Genomic DNA, 24426 nt, shown 5'->3' on the forward strand with positions numbered 1-24426 from the left:
TAGATTTCAGCCAATAGTTAACTCACAATAATCCATTATTGTGTAGATATGTAAACACCCAGACTTTTCAATTGAATCTTGCCAGGACATCCATACATCATCATGAACCATTCTTGTACTCTTTTGGAATACTTATTTAATTGCTTTTAATATATATCCCTTATTGTAATTTCTAGTGTATTTTATGTGTTGTACTGTACTGCTGCCACAAAACAACAATGTCGCAGCATATGCCAGTGATATTAACCCTGATTCTGTCTCTGCCCCCTCCCATTCAGTCTTGTTCCTGCTTTAAGTGTGGCCCTTCAGTGAGTGATGTGAGCTGTGAAGCTCTCGTGTGTTTATATCCAGCAACAGGCAGTTAACTCCTACTAAGGAGAGCTCCTAAGTGAGTCTGCTGATGCGACAAATTTAGGCAGTGAAGTAAGCTGTTTGCATTCCAACCCGAGAATGGAGTGCTGTTGAAGGAGCAGGCATTCATGGTGTGCAGTTTAAACTTGATCTGTGCTGAGAGCGCCGGACGCAGAATGCAAGAAGCTTACGAGGAGCCAATAGAACAGGTACAAATACCGTGCATTGCAGGCCAGCAGTGTCTTGATTATTCCTTCCTCTGAGCTTGTTCTTCAGTCTGCCTCTCTACTCCCTCTCCCTCATTTGCACTTGACTTTGCACCTGTCCTTGTTCTTCACTCTCCTCATTTTTCTTATCGGTGCATCGTTTGTTAACTCTCTCTCCTTGCTGCTTGTGCGCACTGTCAGCTGCCCCCTCCCCAGGATTGCCATCACCTCTTCTCATTGCTACCATCGACGAGGAGGTCCAGGAGCCTGAAGTCACACTTAGTGCTTCAGGAACAGCTTCTTTCCCTCGGAATGGACAACCAACCATGAACACTACCTCAATATTTTTGTCTCTTCTTTTGCACTAGTTATATTATTTAATTTTAAAAATGTTTTTCTTATTGTAATTTTGATTATTATGCACTGCAACACACTGCTGCGACAAAACAACATATGTCAGTGTAATATTAAACCTGACTTTGATTCTGACCCCCATGAGTGGGCAGTAAGGAAAGCAAGTGTAATGTTTGCATTCATTCTGAGGGTGCCTGGATTACAGCACCATCTGGGTGTTAAAGAACTGTCCCACTCACCTTCTTTGAACCTCCCCCCCCCCACTTTAAATGCATATTAGACACTTTCATCATGGAAAAAATAGACGAGCTTTAACCTAGAACACAGTCCACAATGTTGTGCCAAACTATTAACCTAACTCTAACTCTTCCCTCCTACATAGCCCTCCATATTTTTAGCATCCATATGCCTAGCTGGGAGTTTCTTAAATACCCCTAATGTGCATACCTGTCTATACCATGGTCCCTGGCAGGGTGTTCCACACACCCACCACAACACTCTCTGTGCAAAGAACTTAGCTGTCTTACACACCTTTTGTACTTTCTTACTATCAGCTTAAAATTATGCCTCTTCTATTAACCATTTCTGCCCTGGGAAAAAGTCTCTGGCAATCCACTCTATATCTGCCTCTTATCATCTTGTACACCTCCACTGTGTCACCTCTCATCCTCCTTCACTCCAAAGAGCAAAGCCCTGGCTCCCTCAACCTCAGACTTGCCTTCTAGTCCAGGCAGCATCCTGGTAAATCTCTCTTGCACCCTCTCCAAGGCTTCCACATCCTTCCTGAACTGAGCACAGTTTTCCAAATGTATGTGGAAATGCACCCGGAGGAAATCCACATGGTCACAGGGAGAACGTACAAACTCGTTACAAACAGCAGCGGGAATTGAACCCCAGTCTTACACTCTAAGGCGTTGTACCACTGACCAGCTATCTATACCCCTCATAATCTTACAAACTGCAGTCAGGTTTCCCCTGAGCCTCTGTTGCTCCAGAGGTGAAAAGACTAAGTTTGTCCAACCTCTCTCTATATTGCCTGTACTCTCTAATCCAGGCAGCATCGTGCTGAACCTCTCCTGCACCCTCTTCAAGCTTCCACATCCTTCTTGTAATGGGGTAACCTGAACTAAATACAATACTCCAGATGTAGCCTAACCAGAATTTTATAAAGGTGCAATTCACGAATTCCATGACTAATGTAATAAAGGCGAGTATGCCACACACCATCTTTATGACCCTGTCAATCTGTTGGCTTGGCAGAGAAATAGATGTTTGTCAGAAGTAGACAGGAGGATCACATTACACACAGGCATTACCTGTCAGACTGTCCTGAATTCTTTCTAAGTCAAGAAACCCCTTCTCACACAGCCTCTGTCACTCTGCTCCACCAGCTACCATCATAAACATGATGGTATAGGGTACAGTTTACCATCAGACTTGTTCAACTTATAACACAATGGTGTCACCTTTAGACTAGAAACTGTGCAAAATTGGAATTAACAACTGCACAGTGATGCAGAGGAGACAAAATTTGAAACTGTGGCTTCAGATTTGTAAAGCTTTCAATGATAGAATGTTCTGGAACATTTTTAAGATGAACAAGTGGAACATTGCCATGGAGAGAGATATGAATGTGTGTGTGGGGGGGGGGAGAGTGGGAGGGAGGGGGAGAGAGAGAGACAAGAAACAAATAGGGTGACAGTGAGTGAAAGCAAGAGGAGAGAAAGTGAGAGCGAGAGAGACGGGTAGAGGGAGAGAGTGTGAGAGGAAGAGAGAGGCTGAAAGAGAGAAAAAGAGAGAGGCAGGGAGAAAATAGGGGTGAATGAGAGAGAGTGTTTGTAAGAGTGAGAAAGGTGTCTGAGAAAAAACTTGAGTGAAGGGAAGAGAATGATTCTAAAGATAAAAGGAATAACGGGTTTAGAAAGAAGCAGGACGGATGAACGAGACAGGAAGGAAGGCAGGTGTGAGAAGAGCAGAATCTGGTGGGAAAACTGACTAAAGCTCAGGACTGAGAAAGGCATGAAATCAGAGCAGCAGAGGAAGTGAAGGAGGAGAATTTAGAATGAAAGTAATGAGGAGAGAGACTCGGTCTCTGCCTATCCCCTCACTGAAATGAATCTTCTTTGCACTGCTGCTAAAGCTAAGAGATCAGATTTTAAGCCAAAGTCTGAACAGTGTTTTCAGTTTTGCATTGTACATTTAAGGAAAATTATTCAAATTCAGCTACAGGCTGTATAACATGAGACCTTTAGATATGGGAGCAGAATTAGGCCATCCAGCTCCTCGAGACTGCTCTGCCATTCCATCATGGCTGATTTATTTTCCCTCTCAACCCCACTCTCCTGCCTTCTTCTTGTAACCTTTCTTATTAATCAAGAATCTATCAACATCTGCTTTAAATACACCCAATAACTTGGCCTCCACAGTCATCCGTGGCAATGAATTACATAGATTCACCACCCTCTGGCTAAGGAAATTCTTGTAAAACCCCTCTGGACCTTCTCCAATGCCAACACACCCTTTCTTAGATAAGGGGCCTAAAACTGCTCAAAATGCTCCAGATGCAGTCTGACTGACTAGTGCCTTATAAAGCCTCAGCATTTCATCCTGGCCTGTATATTCCAGTCCTCTTGAAATTAATGCTAATATTACATTTGCCTTCCTCATCACTGACTCATCCTGCAAGTTAGCCTTTAAAGGATCCCATATTGGGACTGCCAAGTCCCTTTGTACCTCTGATCTCTGAATTTTCTCCCTGTTTAGAAAGTAGACTCTGTCTTTATTCCTTGTGTCAAAGTGCATGATCATATACTTCCCTACACTGCATTCCATCTGAAATTTCTTTGTCCATTCTGCTAATCTGTCTAAGTCCTTCTGCAGACTCTCTGCTTCCTCAACATTACCTGTTCCTTCACTTATCTTCATATTGTCCATAAACTTGCCACAAGGTCATGAACTCCGTCATGCTTTTGAATGTTTCTGATAGAGCGCCTTTATGCTCTTTTTTTTAACCATTTGATGATAACCGTGCACCATCATTGTTATTAAGCTTGCAGATCAGGACAGCAGCCTGTTTGAAAAGTTTCTGCCTGACAGTGTTGGTAAGTACCTATGTTTCTATCTATAAATGTGCTTCATCCTTCAATGCAATACTATACCAAAAAATCTAAATCGTCAAATTGGTTTATTATTGTCACAGTGCATTGAGGTGGATTGATCCCCAAGGAATTTAAAGTGTCACAGTAGTATTACACAGGTATAAATATTAGAAGAGAAGTAGAAAGAATAAAAAGTAAGTGACCACAAGCAGTCTAACAGGAGGGGGGTCATGACTTCCCCGACTATAGGTTGAGTCATTATAGAGCCTAATGGCCGAGGATAAGAATGACCTCATGTAGTGCTCTTTGGAGCAGCTCTTGGAGTACTACACGATAAAACAAGATCAGAATGCAGAATATAGTGTCACAGTTACAGAGAAAGACAACAAGGTAGATGGTGAGGTTAAGAGTCCTTATCATACGAAGGGACTTTATAACAGTGAGATAGAAGGCTTTGCCAGGCCTGGTGGTATGTGCATTCAGGCTTTAGTATTTTCTGCACATGGGAGGGGGAAGAGGAGAGGTTGAACGGGGAGGGTGGAGTTTTTGATTATTAGCAAGTCAGCAAGAAGAATAGACAGAGCCCAAGCAGTTTCCATGATGAGCTGAGCCACATCAACAACTCTCTCCAGTTTCTTGAGGTCGTTACCATATCAAGCCATGATGCATCCAGATAGGACGCTTTCTATGATCCATCAGTAAGAGCACCTTGGTAAGAGGACATGCCAGGTTTATTCAGTCTCCAGAGCACGTAAAGGCATTCATCTATGTGATGGGATCTCCCAGCTTCTCACTCACTTCTCCCCGCCACACTCACCTGGTTTCACCTATCACCTTTTAACTTGTATTCCTTCCCCTCTCTCCACTTTCTGATTCTGTCTTCTTCCCCTTCCTGATGAAGGGTCTCAGCCCGAAACTTTGACTGTTATTACTCTCCATAGATCCTGCCTGAACTTCGAGTTCCTCCAGCACTTTGTCTGCATTACTCTGAATTTCCAGCGTCTGCAGGATCTCTTATGTTAGTGGCAGGCTGTTGGTGATGTTCAGTCCTAGGAACTTGAAGCTCTCAATCCTTTTAACCTCAGCATTATGGATTTAGACAGAACCACGTGCACTGCCCCCTCCCTTCCTGAAGTCAAAACCAGCTCAACTGTGTTGTTGACATTGAGGGAAAGGTTGGTCTCTTGGCACCATGTCACTAAGCTCTCTATCACCTTCCTGTACTCCAGCCCATCATTATCTGAGGTAGGGCCTGCTACAGTGCAATCACCTGCAAACATAGATGAAGTAAGAGTGAATCTGGCAATGCAGTACAGGGAGCAGAGAAGGGGGACACAACCGTGTGGTGTACCAGTGTTTAGAATAATCATGCCAGAGGTGTTACTGCCTGTCCTTAACGAGTGTGGTCTGTTGGTCAGGAAATCCAGGATCCAATTGCAAAGGGAGCTGTTCAGTTCCAGATCTAGAGGTTTTGGTGATGAGTTTGCATCAAATTAGTATCAATAGCCAGGCTTAGCTTTCTTTACGGTTTAAGTACTGTATTCATCTCCGAATGAAGGTGCTTTGATGGCATAACGCAAATCCTTGCAGTTGTTCAAAATCTGATATGAAAGTCAAGTTATTGAATATCATGGATCTAACACATTCACCGTGACCCTCTGACATAGTCACAGCCAGAGAACAGAGGCAAGGAGGAATTTCTTTCACCAGAGGCTGGTGAATCTGTGGAATTCATTGCCACCGATGGCTGAGGAGGCCAAGTCATTGCGTATATTTAAGGTGGAGGTTGATAAGTTCTTGATTAGTAAGAGTGTCAAAGGTTACAGGAAGAAGGCATTGAGAGGGGTAATAAATCTGCCATGATTGAATGGTAGAGCTGGCTTGATGGGCCTAGTGGCCCAATTCTGATCCTACTTCTAATGGTCTTATTTTCTGTAGTCATGAGGGGATAGAGTTGTACAGCACAGAAGCAGGTCCCGTAGTCTATTTAGTCTTTGCCACCCCTGCCTCTTTACCTCCCCCCTCATATCTCTCTCATCCATGTACCTGTCCAAACCTCTCATGGATATTATGTATTGAGTAATCTATATGTGTGGAGGGTGGCACAGTAGCAGAGCGATTAGCGTAACGTTTTACAGCACCAGAGATCGCGGTTCAATTCCCTCCACTGTCTACAAGGAGGTTGCACGTTCTCCAGGCTCCGCCCACACTCCAAAGACGTATAGGTTAGTAAGATAATGGGTCACATGGTGTAATTGGGCAGGGTGAGTCTGATGGGCCGAGTGGGTCTGTTACCACGCTGTGTCTCTAACTTAAACTAAACTCCTCATCCTCACTAATCTCAGTTACCAGCACTTGGCCTGTTGGCATCGATACTTTGATGATTCAAGTGCTCCTCTGGATATTTGTTAAATGTTTTGTGAGAGCCTACCGCCACCAGGGAACCGCCCTCAGATACCTCTGACTTCCTTGGAGACGCAAGGTGCGGAGATCTGGAGCAAAAGGCAGCTGTGCAAGGCAGATTCTCGTTCATGCAGAGAGTGGTGGGTGCTTGGAATACGCTGCCTGGGGCGGTGGTGGCACGAGGAGGCACGAGGGCCGGTTAGACGGAGATTGGCCTGCGGGGTCCTGTGATCAGCTCGTCCAGGGGTCGATACCGAGGATTGGTCGGTAGTCCGGAAGACGTAGCCACTCAGCTGAAGCCCAGAAACTGGAGGGCCAAAGCCCTGTTCTGGGACCAGAGGACTGTTTGTGAGGGTGGGTAGGTGGGAAAGAGGAATGGGGAGTCTTGATGCTTGTTGTGTTCTGTGTTCTTCTACCAAGCGATTTTGGTGCTAGGATGTGTTGCTGCACTTGCGGGCTGTCCTCAGCACATCCTTGTGTTGTGTTGGTTGTTGACACAAAAGATGCATTTCACTGTTGCAATGTGTACAGAACATAGAACAATACAATACAGGCCCTTCAGCCCATAATGTTGTACTGAGCCAATTAAATTAGTGATCAATGTGATAATACATCTGAATAAAAATAATAATCTGAATTATATTCAGATAGAAGTGTTTTAGAGGCTGTTAGATATATGCGTGGATAGTAAGGAATTTAGGGATTTGGACCACATGCAGGCAAAGAGATTTGGTTTAGCTCAGCAAAATGTTCAGCGCAGACATTATGGCCGTAGGGCTGTTGCTGTGCTGTACTGTGCTATGTTCTAAAATACTGGTCTCAAAGTGTATATTCACTAGGATGATACAGCGTTTAAACAGTTAAAAGAAAGAAATGTGGCTTCTATTTCCCTGTTGATAAAGTGGAGTGGTGACCTGCGACACTAAAGCTCCATCATGCTGAGCATGGTGTCATGTGCTCAGTGTGTGCTGTTCACGACTGCTCTGCCAGATCCTGCTCAAACTACGTCAAGTTAGCTGATGATACCACAGTGGTTGGCCTCATCGGCAACAGTGATGAGACGGCATCCAGAGAGGAGGTTTGTCAACAACCCAAGTCTCAACGTGGACAGGACAAAAGAGATGATCGTAGACTTTAGGAAGGCATGTCAATGGCTCTACTGTGGAGAGAGAGAGAGAGAAAGTTCCTTGTTGTGCACATAACAGATGATCTAACCTCGACCCACCACTCCTCCTCAATAGTCAAGAAGGCACAGCAGTGTCTACAATTTCTGAGGAGATTGAGGCAAGCAAGGCTCCACTCCGCCATTCTAACAACTTTCTACAGGAGCACTATTAGAAATATCCCGTCTGGCTACATCATCGTGTCTTACAGAAGTGTGAGGTACTGGACTGCAAGGCCCTACTGAGGATAGTATAAATGACCTCTGGGGTCTCCCTCCCTCTGCTTTGTGACACGTAGCAAAGAGAATGCCTGGAGCATTGTTGAGGATCCCTACCACCCATCCCACAATCTCTCTGACCCTCTACCATCAGGAAGGAGGTACAGGAGCACCAGGACGAGGACTGTCAGACTGGGTAGCAGCTTCTTCCCTCGGGCTGTGAGACTAATGAATACCCTGCCTCCACCAAGGTCTCGTCACCAGGACAATGAGCTGTTTACTGTTTACCTGTGCTGTGCACTGCCTGCATTTTGAATTACACTGTATTAACTTATTTGTGGCAATATTTAGTTTTGTGTGCTGTGTGTGACAAAGGTACTGTGGGTGTACCGTGTTCTAGAGGAATGTTGTTTCATTTGGTTGTATATATGAACTTGAATGTAAAGTAAAATGATGGCCAAGTATAATTTTTATATATTTCAGGATTAATTTTGTTCTCTTGTGAATGTTGTGTCTCTAATGCTATTTGCCTGTGAAGCAGCAATATTTAATTACACCTGTGCAGACATGTATTTGTGCTTATGACAATAAATTCAATAACTAAATGGTTAAAATAACTATTTCCACCACTGAATTTTTTTCTAGTTGTGAATGAACCCCTAGTTAACCAACCTTCTCTTAAAGATTGCCTCCCCAGATGTTCACACTGTTTGTTTATTTATTTGGCGGTACCGTGTGAACAGGCCTTTCGGCCCAATGAGCCACACCACCCAGCAACCCATCTATTTAACCCTCGCCCAATCACAGGACAGTTCACGACTGGTATGTCTTTAGAATGTGGGGGGGAAAGCGGAGCACCTGCCGTTCATGGGGAGGAACGTGCAAACACCATATTGAACTCTGAACTACGACCCTCCCCCCCGAGCTTCAGTAGCGTTGCGTTAACAACTACCCTACTGGGGTGCCCACAACGGTACGGACTTTGGGCATGTTGTATGCTGGTGAGGCTCAGCAGATTGAGCAGCTTCTGCAGAGGCAAAGGGGTAGTTGATATTTCGTGTCACCAGATGCCAGTTGTCCTTTTTACCCCACAGATTCTGCCTGAACTGCTGTGTTCCTCCAGCAGCCTATTTTATTGAGCCACAACCAGATGGAGTAGGATAGTTGGGGTACAATTCCCGATTCAATCCTGAATCTCTGTGAGGTTTGACTCCATTTCTCTTCCCCAAAGGGTCGGAGCCAGATGCTAACATCTACATGAACTTCATGAAAGCACATCAGTGCTATGATGCCATCCCCACCAGTTCCAAACTTGTTGTCTTCGATACCACCTTGCAGGTGAGACAGGGCTGGTGGGTATGTGACTGGGAGTGTCGGCAAAGGGCTCAAATGTGATTCTTAACAGCGTGGAGGAAGAGAGGGATCAGAGTCGTATGTCCCTCAAAGTTGCCACACAAGTTGATCAGTGGGAGTGTTGCCCTTGATTAGTCAGTGGCATGAGTTCAGGAGCCCGTCTTTATAAAGCTCTGATTGTGTTCAGTTCTGGTCTGCTCATATGGGAGGATGTGGAAGCTTTGGAGAGGGTGCAGAGAGATTTACCAGGATGCTGCCTGGATTAGAGAGCACGACTCATGAGGGTAGGTTGAGTGAGCTAGGGAAATTCTACTTGGAACAAAGGGGGAAGAGAGGTGACTTGATAGAGGTGTACAAGATGACAAGAGGCATAGATCGAGTAGATAGCCAAAGACCTTTCCCAGGATGGAAAAGGCTAATACCAGGGAGGATAATTTTAAGGTGGTGGGAAAAAAGTATGGGGGGAGTGTCAGGCATAGATATTTTACACAGAGTGGTGGGTTGCCAGGGGCGATGGTGGGGGCAGATACTTTTAGAGACTATTTAAGAGATTTGTAGGCACATGAATGATAGAAAACTGGAGCACCGAGTGGAGGGAAGGATTCAATTGATCTTGGAGTAGGTTAAATTGTTGGCAGAATACCAGGGACCAAAGGGCCTGACTGCGCTGTTTTGTTCTACGTAAAGTTCACAGTACAACAGCAGGCTGTTATACCAGCTGGTCAATACTGGTTCTAACCCTTCAGAATCAGGTTTATGTTCACTGACACGTGTCATGAAATGTGTTGTTTTGTGGCAGCAGTACAGTGTAAGAAGAAAATTACTTCAGTTGCAAAGATTATATAAATAGAGCAAAAGAGGACCAATGACATAGAAGTCATGGGCAGTTCAGAAATCCGATGTTGGAGGAGAAAAAGCTGTTCCTAACAAGTTGAATGTGGGTGCCCAGGCTCCTGACCTCCTCCCAGACAGACGCCATCTTTCTTTACACACCGCCATTTGAAGATGTCCTTGCTGGTGGGGAGGATTGTGCCCGTGATGGAGCTGGTGGAGTCTACAACCCTCTGCAGATCATTGCGATCCTGCACATTGAAGCCAATACCAGACCGTGATGCAATCTGTCAGAAAGCCCTCCATGGTACAACCGTAGAAATTTGCTAGAGCCTTTGGTGACATATTGATCCTCCTCAAACCCCTAATAAAATATAGTTACAGGCATGCCTTCTTTGTATTGCATCTTTTCCCCTGTGATCATGTCCATCTGCTCCTTTCCCCAGTCTGCGTTTGTCCTGCTTCTCCTTAAGCATCAAAACCCTCCCTATTCCCTGTGAGGATAACCCCACACACTTATCGGCTCCTAGATGAAGAAACGTCTGCTGAATTCCTTGTTTGAAATAGAGAACAGTACAGCACAGTACAGGCCTTCATTGTTATTCTGACCTTTTAACCTTCTCCAAGTACAATCTAAAGTCTCCCTTCTTCCATTGTTAGAACATAAAACATTACAGCTGCATATTGGCCCTTTGAACCACCTTATAGCTGACTTTAAGATCAATCCAACTCTTTCCTCCATTTTGTGATCATCCATATTCCAGTGATGTACAAAAGAGCATCTATGAGTTTCTTAAATGCCCGTATTGTATCTGCCTCTAACACCATCCTTCACAGGGCCTTCCAGGCACTCACTATGCTCTGTGTAAAGAACTAAACTCTGACATAACACCCCCCCCCCATATTTTCCTCCAATCACCTTAAATTATGCCCCTCCTATTAGCCATTTCCATCTTGGGGGAAAAAAAACTCTGACTGTCCACTTCATCTGTGCCTCTTACTATCTTATACACCTACAATCAAGTCACCAACTTCAGCTTGTAGAGAAGAGCCCCAGCTCGCTCCTAACGCAGTTAGCATCTTGGTAGATCTGCATCGTCTTTAAGGCTTCCACTTCCTGACAGGAAGAAAACAGGAACTTAAATAACCTTGAATTGTAACAGTGGTGAGCAGCAGAGGATCTCTGAACACACAACTCATTGAACCTTAAAGTGGATAGGCTCTAGCAGCAGAAGACTATACTGGGTTCCACTTCTGTACCTCATAAATAGCCACTGGGTGAATTTACCCATCCAAAAGCCTTTTAAATGTTGTAATTGTACACACCTCTATCACTTTCTTACACCCATGGCAGCTCATTCCATGCCCCGCCACCCTCTGTGTGAAGAAGCTGTTTCCCACAGGACATAGGAGCAGAAAGCCCAGCAAGTCTGTCCCACTACCTCATCACGGTGATCCATTTCCCTCTCAATCCCACTTTCCGGCCTTCTGCCCATATCCTTTCACAGTCTGATAAATCAATAACAATCAGCCTCCACCTTCAATGCACCAGTGACCTGGACTCCATGGCCTCCTGTGGAAACAAATTCCACAGGTTCACCACCCCCAGGCTAAAGAAATTCCTCTTCATCTCTGTTCTAAATGGGCGTCCCTCTTTTTTGAGGTTGTGTCCTCGGGTCTTAGACTCCCCCACCAAATGAAACATTTTCTTCACATCCACTGTATCTAACCCTTTCAACATTTGATAGTTTTCAATGAGATCCCTCCTCATTCTTCTGAATTCCAGTGAGTACAGGCACAGAGCCTTCAATCGCTGCTCATGTGATAACCCTTTCATTCCGGGAATCAGTCTGGCGAACTTCCTCTGAATCCTCTCCAATGTCAGCAGATCCTTTCTTAAATAAAGGGGCCAAAGTTGTTCACAATACTCCAAGGGAGGCCTCACCAGTGACTTGCTTTTATATTCTAGTCCATTTGAAATGAATGCCAACACTGCATTCACCTTCCTCACCATCAATTCAACCAGTAAATTAACCTTTAGGGAATCCTACACAAGGACTCCCAAATCCCTTTGCACCTCAGGTTTTTGAATTTTCTTCCTGTTTCAAAAATGCTCTGTGCTTTTATTCCTTCTACCAAATTGCATGAGCATTCACTTCCTGGCACTGGATTCCATCTGCCACTTCTTTGCCCATTCTCCTAATCTGTCTAAGTTTTTCTGCAACATCCCAGCTTCCTCAACACTACCTGCCCCTCCTCTTATCTTTATATCAACTGCAAACTTGGCGACAATGATCAATTCCTTTATCAAAATTGTTGACGTACAACGTAAAAAGACTCAGTCCCAACACAGACCCCTGTGGAAAACCACTAGACACCAGCAGCCAATCTGAAAAGGCTCCCTTTATACCAACCTTTTGCCTCCTGCCATTTAGTCAATATTCTATCTGTTCTGGTATCTTTCCTGTAATAATATGGGCTCTTATCTTGTTTAGCAGCCTTATGTGCAGCAGCTTGTCAAAGGCCTTCTGAAAATCCAAGTATACAATACCCACCAATTTGGCTTTGTCTATCCTGCTTGTTATTTCGTCAAAGAATTCCAACAGATTTGACAGTCAAAACTTTCCCTTAAGGAAACCATGCTGACTTTGGCCTATTTTTTCATGTGGCTCCAGGTACCCAACACCTTATTCTTAACAATTAACTCCGACATATTCCCAGCCAGAAGCCAGGCTAACTGGCCTATAGTTTCCTTTCTTCTGCCTCCCTCCTTTCTTGAAGAGTGGAGCGACATGTGCAGATCTTTACCCTCTCATCCTAAACCCATGTCTATCAGACAGGAAGCCTTTGCATGTTCTCTGGACTGCAAGTGTTTCGAGCTCCTTTTCTGGCAGAACATAGTACAGTACAGGAGCAGGCCCTTTGTCCCACAAGCAATGTTATTTGTAGTTTCACCCTAAACCCTGGTTTGCTCCAAAGAGAAAAGACCTAACGTGCTCAACCACTCGTCATAAGATACACATTCTAATCCAGGCAACATCCTGATAAATCTCATATGCACCCACTCTAAAGCTTCCTCATCTTTCCTAATCTCAGGTTTTTATTTCACACAGTGACAGTGGTAGTGGAAAAGCTAGATACATTTAGAACATTTAAAAGGCTGTTAGATAGGCTTTTAGAGGGCTATGTGGGAGAGAAGGGCTAGACTGATCTTGCAGAACTTTAAAAGGTTGGAACTTCTATCAAGTCATTTTCATCCTCTTTTGCTCCAAAGAGAAAAGCCCCAGCTCCCTCAACCTGTCCTCATAATGCATTCTCTCTAATCCATGCAGCATCCTGGTAAATCTCCTCTGCACACTCTCTAATTATGTCATCTCACCAGCTTTGACATAATTTCTCATCTTTCCAGAGCTGAATCTCATTGCTCTGTTTATGATCTTTTTGATGGTTTTAATAAGGAGGTCTAGTGATCCTGGTGGTGGGCCTTAAACGCACCTCAACCTCACTTGCCCCATTTTCTGAGAGGTGATGCTGCAAAGCTGATGGTACTTCCACTAATGGCGAGCGGGCACAGCCCGTAACCCACAGCCCAGTGATACTGAGGCCTATCTGAGGGAATTAGAATCAGAATCAGGTTTAATATTAATGTTGTGAAATTTGTTGTTTTGTGGCAGCAGTAGAGTGCAATACATAATAAAATAACTATAAATTACAATAAGAAATATATATATATAATAAAATAAATAAGTAGTGCAAAAAAGAGAGCAAAAAATAGTGAGGTAGTGTACATGGCTTCATTGTCCATTCAGAAATCTGATGGCCCAGGGGAAGAAGCTGTTCCTGAAACATTAAGTATCTGTCTTCAATAAGGAGGTTCTTCTTCCTTGACAGAAGCAATGAGAAGAGGGCGTGTCCTGGGTAATGTGGGTCCTTAATGATGGATACTACCTTTTGAGGCATTGTCTTTGAAGATGTCCTCAATGCCAGGGAAGCTAGTGCCCATGATGGAGCTGGCTGACTTTATAACTTTCTGCAGCTTTTTCTATACAGTGGCCCCTCCATACTCAACAGTGATGCAACCAGTTAGAATGTTCGCCATAGTTCATCTATAGAAATTTGCACAAGTCTTTGGCTGCATACAAAGTCTCCTCAACCTCTTCATGAAATATAGCCACTTCTGTACATTCTTTGTAATTTTATCAATATGTTGGGTCCAGGACAGATCTTTGGAGATGTTGACACCCAGGAACTTTAAATTGCTCTCTTGTCTCACTTCTGATCCCTCGATGAGGACTGGTGTGCATTCCCCTAACTTCCCCTTTCCGAAGTTCACAATTATTTCCTTGGTCTTACTGATGTTGAATGCAAGGGTGTTGTTGCAACACCACTCAACCAGCCGATCTACCTCACTCCTGTACACCTCCTCGTCACTACCCGAAATTCTGCCAATAATAGGAGTGTCATTGGCAAATTTATAGTTAGCATTTGAGCTGTGCCGCAGTGTTGGTTGGGATGGAGGTTTGGGAGTAATCACAAACAGAATGAGAGGAATAAGAGGCTGAGGCTTGTCTCAACTCTGTGCAGGTGAAGAAAGCCTTCCTGGCAATGGTCGCCAATGGTCTGAGAGCAGCCCCTCTCTGGAACAGCAAGGAGCAATGTTTTGTGGGTGAGTTTAGATCCTGGAGTCAGAATGTAACTGGAGTGCACACATCTTTAGACTCATAGAGTCATACAGCACTGATACAGGCCCTTCAGCACAACTCGTCCATGCCAACCAAGATGCCATCTAAGCTTGTCCCATTTGCCCCTCTAACACAATATAGACCGTAAGATCAATCTACCCTTCCCTCCCACATAGCCCTACCCTCTGTTTTCTTTTCTTCCATGTGCCTATCTAACAGTCTCTTAAATGTCCCTAATGCATCTGCCTCTACTTCTGGAGAACCTCTCCTTCAGAAGAACTGTATGCATTCAAAGTGAGTTTCTCCAGCAGATAGTTGCTTCACATTCCAGCATCTGCAGGATCCCTTATGTTCCCAAACAGTAGAGATTTTGCAGATGCTGGAAATCCAGAGCAACACACACAAAAAGCTGGAGGTGCTCAGCAAGTCAGGTAGCATCGCACCTATAGAGGGCAATAACCAGTTGATGTTTCCGTCCTAACGAAGGGCATCGGCCTGAAGCGTTGACTATTTATTCCCGACTGTAGATGCTGCCTGACCTGCTGAGTTCCTCCAGCATCCTGTGTTCCCACTATGTGCATTTACTTTATCTATACCCCTCATGATATTATTAAAACTACTGCTCAGTTTCCTACATTCCAAGGAATGAAGTCCCATTCCGCCAACCTCTCCTTGTATCTCAGGCCCTTGAGTCCTGGCAATATTCTTGTAAATCTTCCTTGCAATCTTTGCAGTTTGATGACACCTTTCCTGTAGCAGTGTGATCTAGTACACCAAGAGTGGCCTCAGCAATGTCTTATACAACATCTTCCACTTCTGAAGCAAGAGCAGATGACTGATATCAGCAACCTTCATACCTTGAACATGTTCAAACTGCTTTGTCCTGTCAGTCACTGGTGTAGTGAAGTATGGCTGCCAATGTGTGCACAGTATGGTGCCACAGACAGCAGTGTAATAATGGTCAGAACACCCGTCCCCCCATTCTCCACCTTCTCTCTCCCTGTTCAACCCGTCGCTCCTCTACTCCCAGTCTATTTCACAAAATCTCTCCCAATCTCTCCCAATCTCTCCCACTTTCTTCCCAATCTCTCCCCAATCTTCCCCACTCTCCCTCTCAATCCTTAATTTCCCCCACTCTCTCCACTGCCCTATACCCATCCACCCCTTTGTCATCAGCACCCCCACTTTCCCTCCCAATTTCTCTCTCAGTTACCCCACCATTCTACCCCAATCCTTCCCCTCTTCACTCTTGCCCCTCTCCCCCACTCTCCTTCTTCACCCCCTCCTTCCCCTCTCCCTCCCTCTTCCCCTCACTCCTCTTCTCTCCCCCACTCTCCTCTATCACTCTCTCACCCTCTTTCCCATTCTGCCCACTCACCTACTCCTCTTTCCTCCCCTACTCTCTCCCTCTCTCCGCCCTCTCTCCTGTCTTCTCCCTCTCTGCCACTCTCGCAGACCCTCTCTCGGGTCAGTGACGTTAACAGGCCCCGTGTATAACTGCTCTTTCTCTGCTCTCTGCAGGCATGCTGACCATTACTGACTTCATCAACATCTTGCACAGATACTACACGTCTCCGATGGTAAGGGTATAAGAAGGAACGGTAAGGGGCAGTACGGTAGCAGAGCGGTTAGTGTAGCACTATTACAGCACCAGTGACCTGGGTACGATTCCTGCCGCCGTCTGTAAGGAGTTTGTATGTTCTCCCTGTTACCTTGTGGGTTTCCTCGGGGTGCTCTAGTTTCCTTCCCCATTACAAAGACGTATGGATCAGTAGCTGCATTGATCACATGGGTGTAAGTAGGTGCCGCGGGCAGTCTACAGTCAGTAAAATGATCCCTTTTGGAACTAGTTCTGTTGTCGGAGTGCAATGAAAGATTACACAGAGTTGGTGTTGGACATAACGTGTGATTTATTAAAAACTGGTGCACACCAGGAGACCAGTCAAAGCTGATCTACCCGAGCATGGATTTGTTACAGTTTTCACATTCCCAGTTGGTGAGATTACCAGTAAACTACATTTTGTTAGCAGAATAGTGGCTACAGGAAGAATTAATTTAGTAGCAGACTGGGTCCTGATTACAGAATAAAATGACGATCTACAGGTGTAACAGTAAATCTAATTTTCTCTTACAATGGGTGCATGCTGTAACATCATTAGTGAAGTTCCTGAAACTGGGTGTTGGCCCTTCTGGATTCCATGTTTTTAGTTCTCAGCTTCATCTGTGCTTCCCTAAAACCACATTAGCATAATCCATATCCCAATTTACTAGTTATTAGCCCTCACTATCCCTTCCCCAACAGCAGTAATTGGGCAGTGCAAGCAGGCTACTGTTCATTAATTGATCCCTTTTAGAACCAGTTCTAAGTCTACACCCACACTGAGAGTTGTTACCGTGTTGGATCTCCCAGTAAAGCATCAATAAAAGTAAGGACAAGCCACGGACGTTCATTGTTTGACCAGACTGAGTTCAGGGTATAACGAACAGAGTCCACAACACCCCGTCACCATGACAGCTGTTTGTTTATTTACCTACATATCTGACTATTCATTCAATCATTTATGTATCTATGTATTTATCTATCTATTTCTTTATTGACATATTTATGTATTAATATACACTATTTCTCTATTTATGTATGTATGTATGTATTCATTCATTTATTTAGAGATACAGTGCAGAACAGGTCCTTTTGGCCCAATGAGCCATACCAGCCAGCAACCCACCTATTTAACACTAGAGTAATCATGGAACAATTTGCCATCACCAACTAGCCTACTAACTGTGATGTCTTTGGACTGTGGGAGGAAACCAGAGCACCCAGAGGAAACCCACATGTTCATGGGAGGAACTTCTGTGTGTACCTGCATGTATTTACCCATCTATCTCTCTGCGTGATTATTTTTCTTCTGCCCGCTGGTTGTTTGTCAGTCTTTGTTCTTGCATACTTTTTCCTAAATTCTGTTGTATTTCATTATTTTCCTGTAAATGCCTGCAAGGAAATGAATCTCAGGGAGTTATATATGTACTTTGATAATAACTTTACTTTGAAGTTTGAAAAACACCAGATCCTTTTTCAATGATAAACCAATTAACAATACAAGTCAGGCCATTAAAGAGGCGACAAGATTTTGTCCAGGCATGACAAGAGGTGAAGGCATTGGCAGTCGGAGCTCCTGTGGTGAGGTGGGTGTGTTTTGGGATGAGAACGTACCAGGAGTCCAGAGCACCCATATTCTGAAATATTATAAGTTGGTACATTGATTTATTATTGTTGTGTGCAGCAGGGAGAAAGAGATTAAAGGATGTTCTCCAAAATGTTCTGCTTTCTATTGGTTTAATATTATTGTCACATGTACTGGGGTGCAGTGAAAAGCTTGAACTTCACACTGTTTGTACAGATCAAATCATCACATCAGTGCATTGAGATAGAATGAGGTAAAGCTCTCGTAGAAAGCAGAATAAAGATGTACCGTGGAGAGCGTTCTAACAGGCTGCATCAGCATCTGGCATGGAGTGGCCACTGCGCAGGATCAGACCAAGCTGCAGAAAAAATGCAGACTCAGCCACCTCCATCATCGAGGTCATCTGGTTAATTAATCCTTTGGTTAATCGGAGAAGCTGCTTATTTGGGACAACCCTTGAAGAACAAAAACTAACAGAGAAAGTAGCTAGGATTCTCTTCATTTATTTGACACACTGCCATTTCATTGGGTCAGAAGGTTTGTAATTAGCTGGCTGTTAGACACTACACCACTTAGCAACAACAGTATTGAAATAGTGCCAGTCTGTGTTCAAAAAGCAGCGATTTTTTCACTGATTGTTGCTGAGAAAGAGGCAGTAAGACAGTTCAGAACTGGTTCTACTCGCTGCGGTTTCAAGCATTGAAGTTTGGAGGTGTCAGAAATGGCTGGGAGTGAAAATGAAATGATTTCATTACTTCAACAAGTTGGGAACTATGAAAAATTTGAAGGTATTGTCAATCATCTTGAATGTTACAATGAAAATGAAGATTTGGAGGATGCAATAATTGAAAGCATTGTATGAAGGCAGTCCATTATCTGCATCAGGTGTCTGCACTAATCTTGTTCTATTACAGTCAATCAGGAGATCAGTTGCTGGGCGATGACAGTGAAACCTGTGCTGAAGAGTTTTTAATGTGGAGAAGCTGCTGCACTTGGACAATTCCACTGTCTTGACCTGGGACGACCATGTCCAGTGATATGAGTTATCATCACAAAATGGGGGCTTTCTTGCCGCAGTGGATAACCATGACTTCTGTGCTTTTCATGCCCTTTGCTCTCCATGAAGCATTGAAGAACGGCCTTCTTGGATATTGGATCTCTCTGTTGATACCCAGTCTACCAGAGCGGATTTCACGTGCTGGGACAGACACGGGTATGAGGCTGTCAGCAACCCTCACCTGGTTTAGCCCGCCTGTCGAAGTGGTGTGGCTGCTGTCGCATGCAAACAGCTTCTTGGAGCCACAAGTGAGAGCTGAGTGTCCTGTAGGGCCCAAAGTGAGTGAGCTGCCACAGAACGGACACAACAAGCTCCTTCAACAGGGGTTCCACCCTCTCCGGACACCCCTTATACACCAGTCTACCCTGGATCCCTTCATCCTTCGGTAACTATTGGGAAGTAATACACAGTTTTATTGTACTGTCGTAACGTTGGTAGTGTTCTAATTTGTTCTGATTTAATTTAAATACATAAAGTGTCCCAATTAACCAGATTCCGTTGTATATATAAATATATTTCTAATTATAATTTAAAGTTTTTAAAATCATGTATTAAAATATTCCAACTGTGGTCAGACCAAAGCCAGTTAATGCCTCAACAGCACATCCCTGTTTTTACAGTACAGTCCTCTCAAAACAAATGCTAACATTGGACTCGCCTTCCCTACCATCAACTCAGCCTGAAAGTTAACCTTAAGAGAGTCCTGAGTTCTTCAGAATCAAGGTGAATAAGTTACAATACGGGATATATATATAAATTAAATAAGTACTGTAGTGCAAAAAGAGCTCAGAAATGGTGAGGTAGTGTTCATGGACTATTCAGAAATCTGATGGCAGCTGGAAGAAGCTATTTCTAAAACCTTGAATGTATGTCTTCTGGAAAGCATTATAGGGCTATTAAAACAAAGACTACATGCTACCTTAACTTCCTCCCCGAGGCAGTTAATCTGATCAACCATTCTGGTTAGGCACCCCCGTCCTCCCCATTACTGCACTGCAGTGTAAACGCTTTAAAAATCAGTTTTTATAATGGTATTTATTTATTCATGTGCATTTTATTCCATATTTGTACTTTAGTCTCTAACTTTATTTTTATTTAATTCTTTATTCTTTATGATTTTTGATGTTATTGTTTCCGTTGCATGTCGCGCCCTGACCAACACACCGTTGCAAATTCCTAATACATGTAAATGTACATGGTGAATAAAGTTGATCCTGGATCCTTCACACTCCTGTACTTCCTCCCTGATGGTAGTATTGAGAAGAAGACAGGTCATGAGTTCTTCCATGAGGAACTGTGACAATCAACTTAATCCCAAAATACGGCAAAGCCGTGCGACTGTTTTGATGTGAGCTATGAGGTCACCAATTCCTTCTCCTGCAGTCCTCAAGTCCTCCTCGTTGACAGTGACAGGTATCAAATCTACAGATTAGCACATCAAGTGACTGTGGTGAACTACATATACCTGTCTGGACACGTCCCCTGCTGACTGCTCCTGTGGCTCCTCCCACAGACCCCGGTATAAAGGCGATTGAGGCCTGAGCCCAGCCCTCAGTCTCCAGGATGTAGTATGGTGGTCAACTACTGCTTGTTCTTTCTTCCAGTCAATAAAAGCCGATATCTCGCCTTCATGTCTCAGAGAGAGTTATTGATGGTGCATCAATTTTATTGACTGGAAGTTTTAAAAGATGGAAAGCATTTTACGTCCGGAAAAATTGGATTTGGACCCCCAAGCCCCTGAAGCAGCTCTTGCCTTTGAACTCTGGCTTGCATGCTTCCAATCATACTTGGAGGAGGTTAGTGCAACTGACCCCGCTGTTATGCACCGAATTCTCCTCTCGAGGGTCACCCCGTAAGTTTACTCACTTATCAGAGGCCTGCCAACCTACCAAGGGGCACTGGATGCCCTCAAAAGACAGTACCTGCGGCCGGTGAACACCGTCTACACAAGACATCGCTTAGCTACGCGACGACAGCGGCCTGAAGAATCGAGCGCCGAGTTTCTCCGAGCCCTACAGACACTCGTGCGAACTTGCGACTGCAAAACTCTCACGGCGGAACAGCATGCGGAGCTGCTAGTACGAGACGCCTTTGTTACAGGGATCAGGTCAGTGTACGTGCGTCAGCGGCTGCTGGAAAATGCCGATCTTACCTTACGCTCGGTGATCGAGACGGCCGACACGCTGGAGGCTGCTCTGCACAACGCTGACGCTGTCCAGCCACGCAATCCCCTGCCGGTTCCATGGACACTTCAGACCCCACCGCCGCCGGTTCCCGTGAGTGAATTCGCCAACGCCGCTGCCAGTCGCAAGTCCACGAACTCCCCAAACCCGACCACAGCTGCTGCCAGTCGCAAGCCTGCGCAGTGTTACTTCCCTCCCCCACCGCTGTTCACCAACCTGACCCCCGACTGTAAACCTGTGGCAACTAAAAGCAGGAGGTACAGCGTGGGGGACAGGGCCTTCATTCAGTCGGAGGTGCAGCGGCTGCTCAGGGAGGGGATCATTGAGCCAAGCACAAGCCCTTGGAGGGCCCAGGTGGTTGTTGTTCGGACCGGGCAGAAAAATAGGATGGTCGTGGACTATAGTCAAACCATCAATAGGTTCACGCAGCTTGACGCGTACCCCCACCCCGCATCGCGGATATGGTCAACCAGATAGCTCAGTACAAGGTGTACTTGACAATAGATCTAAAATCCGCTTATCACCAGCTCCCCATCCGCCCAGAGGACCGCCCCTACACCGCCTTCGAGGCGGGCGGCAGGCTTTATCACTTCCTGCGCGTCCCATTCAGTGTCACAAATGGTGTCTCTGTCTTCCAGAGGGAAATGGAAGTGCCAACTGAAGGCCACATTTCCCTATCTGGATAATATCACCATCTGTGGTCACGACTGGCCGGATCACAACGCCAACCTCCAATGATTTTTCAAAGTGGCCAAAGTCCTGAACCTTACTTATAATAGGGACAAGTGTGTGTTCGGAACCACCTGACTTGCTATCCTTGGGTATGTCGTGGAAAACGGGGTCATTGGCCCTGATCCCGACCGTATGCGCCCCCTGTTAGAACTCCCTCTTCCCACCACCCTCAGAGCCCTCAGACGGTGCTTGGGCTTCTTTTCCTATTACGCCCAATGGGTCCCCCATTACGCAGACAAGGCCTGCCCCCTGGTCAAGTCTACCACATTTCCCCCCTCTGCCGAGGCCCGCGCGACCTTCAGCCGCATTAAAGGGGACATTGCCAAAGCAACGATGCATGCGGTGGACGAGACCATTCCCTTCCAAGTAGAGAGTGACGCCTCCGATTTCGCGCTGGCTGCTACCCTCAATCAGGCAGGAAGGCCGGTAGCATTCTTCTCTCGTACCCTTCAAGGCCCTGAAATTCGGCACTCCGCGGTGGAGAAAGAAGCCCAGGCCATAGTGGAAGCTATAAGGCACTGGAGGCCCTATCTCACCAGCAAAAAGTTCACCTTGTTGACCGACCAGCGCTCAGTTGCGTTCATGTTCAGCAACCAACAGCGGGGCAAAATCAAAAATGATAAAATTTTGCGGTGGAGAATAGAACTCTCCACCTACAACTATGATATCCTGTACCGGCCTGGCAGACTCAATGAGCCCCCTGATGCCCTATCCTGGGGAACGTGTGCTAGCGCACAGCTCGACCAGCTATACGCCCTCCATGCACATCTTTGCCATCCGGGGGTCACCCGATTTTACCATTTCGTGAAAGCCCGGAACCTGCCGTACTCCCTTGAGGACATCAGGACGATGACCAGGGACTGTCAAGTCTGCGCTGAGTGCAAACCGCACTTCTACCGTCCTGAAAAGGCGCAACTTATCAAGGCCACCCACCCCTTTGAGTGACTGAGTGTTGACTTTAAGGGCCCCCTTCCCTCCACCGACTGCAATGTCTACTTTCTCAACATTATCGACGAGTACTCGCGGTTCCCCTTTGCCATCCCCTGCCCCGACACCACTACCACGTCCGTCATAAAAGCCCTGCACCAGCTCTTCACTCTGTTCGGATATCCCTGCTATATCCACAGTGATAGAGGGTCCTCATTTATGAGTGACGAGCTGTGCCGGTACCTGCTAGCTAGGGGCATTGCTACTAGTCGGACCACGAGCTATAATCCCCGGGGAAATGGACAGGTGGAGAGGGAGAATGCCACAGTGTGGAAGGCCACGCTTTTAGCCCTTAAGTCAAAAGGGTTGCCGGTCTCTTGATGGCAGGAGGTCCTCCCTGAGGCACTCCACTGTATCCACTCCCTGTTATGTACGTCCACCAATGCCACCCCTCACGAGCGCCTATTCTCTTTTCCCAGGAAGTCTGCCACTGGGACCACTCTACCAGCTTGGCTGACATCCCCAGGGCCAGTGCTGCTCCAGAAACATGTGAGGAGCAATAAATACTCCCCGCTGGTCGAGAGGGTTCACCTTCTACATGCGAACCCCCAGTATGCTTACGTGGTCTTACCTGATGGGCGGGAGGACACGGTCTCCGTCCGCGACCTGGCGCCCGCAGGAGCAGCAGACCACTACCCCGAACACTCCACGGTAACTATGAACCCTGTACCTGAGGTGACACCGCGCACACCGAGCCCTACACAGACTCCTCATGACACTCCTATACCAGGCGCCTTGCACACGCGTGAGGGATCACTGACGCCTAGTGGGCTGACACCTCCAGTTAGGCCGGAACCAGCACAACCTCCATCTCCGGTGCAATCACCACCACCAGCACCTGTGCAATCACAGCCGGAGCTACGTAGATCGTAGTGACAGATTCGACCACCTGATAGACTTAACCTGTAAATATACTTGTAAGAAACTTCGCCACCTGGGGACTCTTTTTAAAACAAAGGGGGGGGTGAATGTAGTGAACGACATATACCTGTCTGGACACGCCCCCTGCTGACTGCTCCTGTGGTTCCTCCCACTGACCGTGGCTCCTCCCACTGACCCCTGTATAAAGGCGATTGAGGCCTGAGCCTGGCTCTCAGTCTCCAGGATGCAGCATGGTGGTCAACTACTGCTTGTTCTTTCTTCCAGTCAATAAAAGCTGATATCTCGCCTCACGTCTCAGAGAGAGTTATTGATGGTGTATCAGTGACCTCTGCTGGCTCCTTCAACACTGCAAGGTGTCAGTTCGGATGAGATGGGGGTGCCTCTGACAGGGAGAGAACTCAGAGTTCAGAGCAGTATTACTGACAAACTAACACTAGCTAATGGAACTCAGCAGTTCAGGCACCATCTAGAAAAAGGATTAAGTCGCCACCGATGGGTCTCAGCCCAAAACGCCAACTGCTTATTCCTTTCCAAGAAGCTGCCTGATTTGCTGATTTCTTCTAGCATTGTGTGTATGTGCGGATTTCCAGCATCTACAGACTTTTTTTAAATCTTTTAACACCAGGTAATTAATTTTCCTCAGTCAAATAAAACAAAAAATCAGGTTTATCTCTTTGTTGTATACTGCTAATAACTATTAACTTACCTCAATGTATGTGCAAGGGAGCATGTTAGTACACT

General features: G+C 45.6%; 1 protein-coding gene across 4 annotated transcripts in view; it reads left to right on the forward strand.

The window, feature by feature from the left end:
- The first annotated feature begins 396 nt into the window (after positions 1–396).
- Positions 397–24426, forward strand: part of LOC140728049 (5'-AMP-activated protein kinase subunit gamma-1-like) — a 60103-nt gene continuing 36073 nt past the window's right edge. For 2 of the 4 annotated variants that reach the window (XM_073046181.1, XM_073046183.1), the window contains exons 1-2: positions 9027–9131; positions 18759–19286. In XM_073046181.1, coding sequence (XP_072902282.1) covers positions 18871–19286 — 416 coding nt within the window. In that variant the 5' untranslated portion in view covers positions 9027–9131; positions 18759–18870. Of the gene's footprint in view, positions 561–3960; positions 4013–9024; positions 9132–14561; positions 14644–16180; positions 16240–18758; positions 19287–24426 lie in introns of those variants that run through there. The other 2 variants (XM_073046182.1, XM_073046184.1) reach the window with 2 other exon arrangements.

The sequence above is a fragment of the Hemitrygon akajei genome, chromosome 5 (assembly GCF_048418815.1).
Source record: "Hemitrygon akajei chromosome 5, sHemAka1.3, whole genome shotgun sequence".
Lineage (NCBI taxonomy): Eukaryota > Metazoa > Chordata > Chondrichthyes > Myliobatiformes > Dasyatidae > Hemitrygon > Hemitrygon akajei.